At 63.4% G+C, this 3303-nt stretch overlaps 1 protein-coding gene across 1 annotated transcript in view; it reads right to left on the bottom strand.

Moving 5' to 3' along the window:
* Window positions 1-1347: 1347 nt before the first annotated feature.
* ENDOU (endonuclease, poly(U) specific) overlaps window positions 1348-3303 on the bottom strand; it is a 5833-nt gene continuing 3877 nt past the window's right edge. The window contains exons 5-8 of the mRNA XM_009646015.1: window positions 2949-3062; window positions 2755-2861; window positions 2258-2400; window positions 1348-1462 (exon numbers count right to left, since the gene is read on the bottom strand). Of these exons, the coding sequence (XP_009644310.1) occupies window positions 1348-1462; window positions 2258-2400; window positions 2755-2861; window positions 2949-3062 (479 nt within the window). The remainder of the gene's footprint in view (window positions 1463-2257; window positions 2401-2754; window positions 2862-2948; window positions 3063-3303) is intronic.

A 3303-nucleotide genomic window follows, 5' to 3' on the forward strand; every position in this document is an offset into this window, starting at 1 on the left:
CTCTCGGATAAGGCTGGCATCGTCAGGCGGGGAGGGGGCTGGCAGGGGGCTTCCCCCATGTATGGGGACCAGCTTAGGGGCCAGTGAATGGAGTTATGGTGGGCGTCATCCTGGGGGTCCCACTGCCCGAGGGGGCTCTGGGTTTATCCCCCAAGAGCATGGTGCTGAGAAAAGCACCTGGAGCCCTGAGCAACCCCAGGTTTGGGTGCTGGGCTGGGGGGGGGGACAAGACTCTGGGGACCCACGGTCCCCGGAGAGAGCACAGCTGGGCGAGGATGGAGGATGCTCCTACTGCAGACCCTGTGACGGTCCCCGGGGAGAGGGGGGACCTCCGTCCTCTGGGACGGAGACGCAGTGGCCCAGCGGCTTGGCTGGCTCCTCGGTCCCCGAGTGGGACAATTCCTCGGGGCAGGAGCCGTGAGCAGCTCCCCGGGGGCTCAGAGATGGCCGGGCACGAGGCTGAGCCCGCTGCACCCAGAGAAGCCGGCTGCAGGTGTGGGTGAAGGAAGGGAGGGGACAAATTTTGGCTGCCGGGGCGGCAGAGTAAGTGGCACAAATGGTGGCACTGACTCCGGCTGGCAGAAGCTCGCTTTGCCCAGTATCCTCCCCACCCCTCCGCCCCTAAATCCCACATCACTGGCCCCAGGGCAGCGAGGGGGCTGCTCCCTGGAAGCAGTGGAGATAAATGAGGATGAGGGTCCTGTCCGTGCGCCCCAGTCCTGAGTGCTCGCAGCCATCCCCTTGTCCCCTGGGATCCCCAAAAGTGCCAGCTCCCCGCCTGGCCCCGACCTTGTGGCTGCAGGGCCTGCAGGGGATTGGGGGGTTATGGCAAGAGGGGGAGGGCGTGCAGCCCCCCTACACCCCATGGATGTGGCCCTGGCAGCCCCCGTGGGTCCCAGCCCCCACCCTGGGCCATACCTGCCCCATCCCTGGCACAGAAGCGATGCGGGGGGGGAGATGGGGCAGCGGGCAGGGTGCGTGGCGAGCAGTAGCTCCGGCACGCAGGAATTGAACGTTTCTCCATCCAGGGTCGGCATTTATTTCGCTCGGGGGTGCTCCTTCCCCCTGCAAGTCCCTCCCTTCCCTCTACTCTTCTGCTGCGCCTGGGGGATGCTCCATGGGGCTGGGGGCTCCCACGGCTGCTGCCTCCAGCCCCTCGTTGCCTCCCTGCAGGGCATGGCCACCGCCGTCCTGCCCAGCTCCCGCCGGGTACCCTGCACTGGTCCTGCAGCGCGGCCGTCCGCCTCCCACAGCGGGACCAGTCCTGTCCAGTGCGTGGGGCAGCCCAGGGGCCCAGAGCGGGGCTGCAGTCGCCCCCCTTGCCCCCCCCACACACCCCTCCCAGCCTCAGGGTGAGATCACGTAGGCGGTGGCGATGTACTTCTTGCCGTTGCCGTAGGTCGACTTGGTCCAGGCGTAGGTCTGGATGCTGAGGCTGTAGCCGCCCAGGCTCAGGTGACATCTGTGGGGACACAGCCTGTGTCATAGCCCTGCTCCATCCCTGAGCCCCACAACTGCATCTCTGGGATACTCTCGGTGTCCCCCCACCAGCCATGCTCCATCCCTGAGCCCCACAACCTCATCTCCAGGATGTTCTTGGTGTCCCCCCACCAGCCCTGCTCCATCCCTGAGCCCCACAACCACATCTCCAGGATGCTCTCAGTGTCCCCCCATCACTGCTGCTCCATCCCTGAGCCCCACAACCTCATCTCCAGGATGTTCTCGGTGTCCCCTCACCAGCGCTGCTCCATCCCTGAGCCCCACAACCTCATGTCCAGGATGTTCTTGGTGTCCCCTCACCAGCGCTGCTCCATCCCTGAGCCCCACAACCACATCTCCAGGATGCTCTCGGTGTCCCCCACAAGCCCTGAGCCCCACAACCACATCTCCAGGATGTTCTTGGTGTCACCCACCAGCCCTGCTCCATCCCGAGCCCCACAACCACATCTCCAGGATGGTCTTGGTGTCCCCCCACCAGCCCTGCTCCATCCCTGAGCCCCACAACCGCATCTCTGGGGTGTTCTTGGTGTCCCCCACCAGCCCTGCTCCATCCCTGAGCCCTGAGCCCCACAACCGCATCTCCGGGATGCTCTCAGTGTCCCCCACCAGCGCTGCTCCATCCCCATCCCTCCCCACCTGTGATGCCCCAGAGCTTTGCCGGGCTCAGGGGCTGACCCGGCTGCTGATGGGGCTCAGGAGGATGCTGGCTCCACGGCTTGAGGACAGACGGACGGATGCAGGCAGGTACGGTACTTACGCTCTCCCAGGACGCGCAATGAAGCACAATGTGTAGAGGCCAAACTCGAACTCGGGGCTGCAGCCGATGAAGGCAGAGCCCACCTCCTTGTAAAAGCCGTCCCAGCTGAACTGCAGCCCCAGCACATCGGGGTAGGTGTCCCACTGGAGAAAGAGGGTTTGGGGATCAGACCCCCAGCTCCGCTTGGCTCCGAGGGCAGCAGTGCAGGGAATTCAAGCAAAGCCCATCTGCGTATGAAGCCAGGCAGCCTCACACCCTCACCAGGGACAGATCCAGATCAAATCCGGATCCAAATCCCAAAGCTTGTGCTTTGGGAGCCCCTTTTTACCCATTGCATCGTCTTTCCTGGACCTTCCCTCCCTGCCTCCATCCCAGGGTCCATAGAGGGAGGCAGAGGGGACGCGGCAGGGTGAGCATCTCTGATGCTTCTGATTCATCCCATTTGGGACGCGGCCAATTCGGGACACTGCGGCCACGGACCCTGCGGGATCACTCACCGGCCCGTTGAAGTTGTGGCTGAAGTAGTTGACGATGCCTTGTTTTTCCAGGAGGTAGAAGCGAATCCAGTTGTGAAATCCAGACACCTTCCCTTTTTTCACCTCCCCTAAACACAAGCGAGACCCTGGGGTGAGCCTCCCCCCCCACCTTGGGGCTGCCTGGCACCCCCCTGTCCCGCCAATGCGGGCTCTACCTGAGAAGACATGCTCGAAGCCGCTGGAGTCCTGCTCGCCGTCACCTCTGGAGTAGAGGCCGAACCACATCTCCTTCAAATCGGCGATGAACTCCTGCTCGGAGCCGTAGCGGTCTGCGGGCAAGGTGGGAACAGTGTCCTGGGATGTGAGCACTGGGAGAGGCAGAGCTGGGGCTCCCCCCCCCATCCCTGACCCAGCCCTCTCCTTCGGGAACACTTCAGCTTTGCCCTGCTCGGTTCTCCCATGTCATAGAATCATAGAATAGAATCATGGAATCGCTTTGGTTGGAAAAGACCTTTAAGAACATCAAGTCCAACCGTTCCCCTAACCCTGCCATCCCACCACTAAACCATG

Source organism: Egretta garzetta, unplaced genomic scaffold (assembly GCF_000687185.1).
Source record: "Egretta garzetta isolate BGI_Z169 unplaced genomic scaffold, ASM68718v1 scaffold799, whole genome shotgun sequence".
NCBI classification, from domain to species: domain Eukaryota; kingdom Metazoa; phylum Chordata; class Aves; order Pelecaniformes; family Ardeidae; genus Egretta; species Egretta garzetta.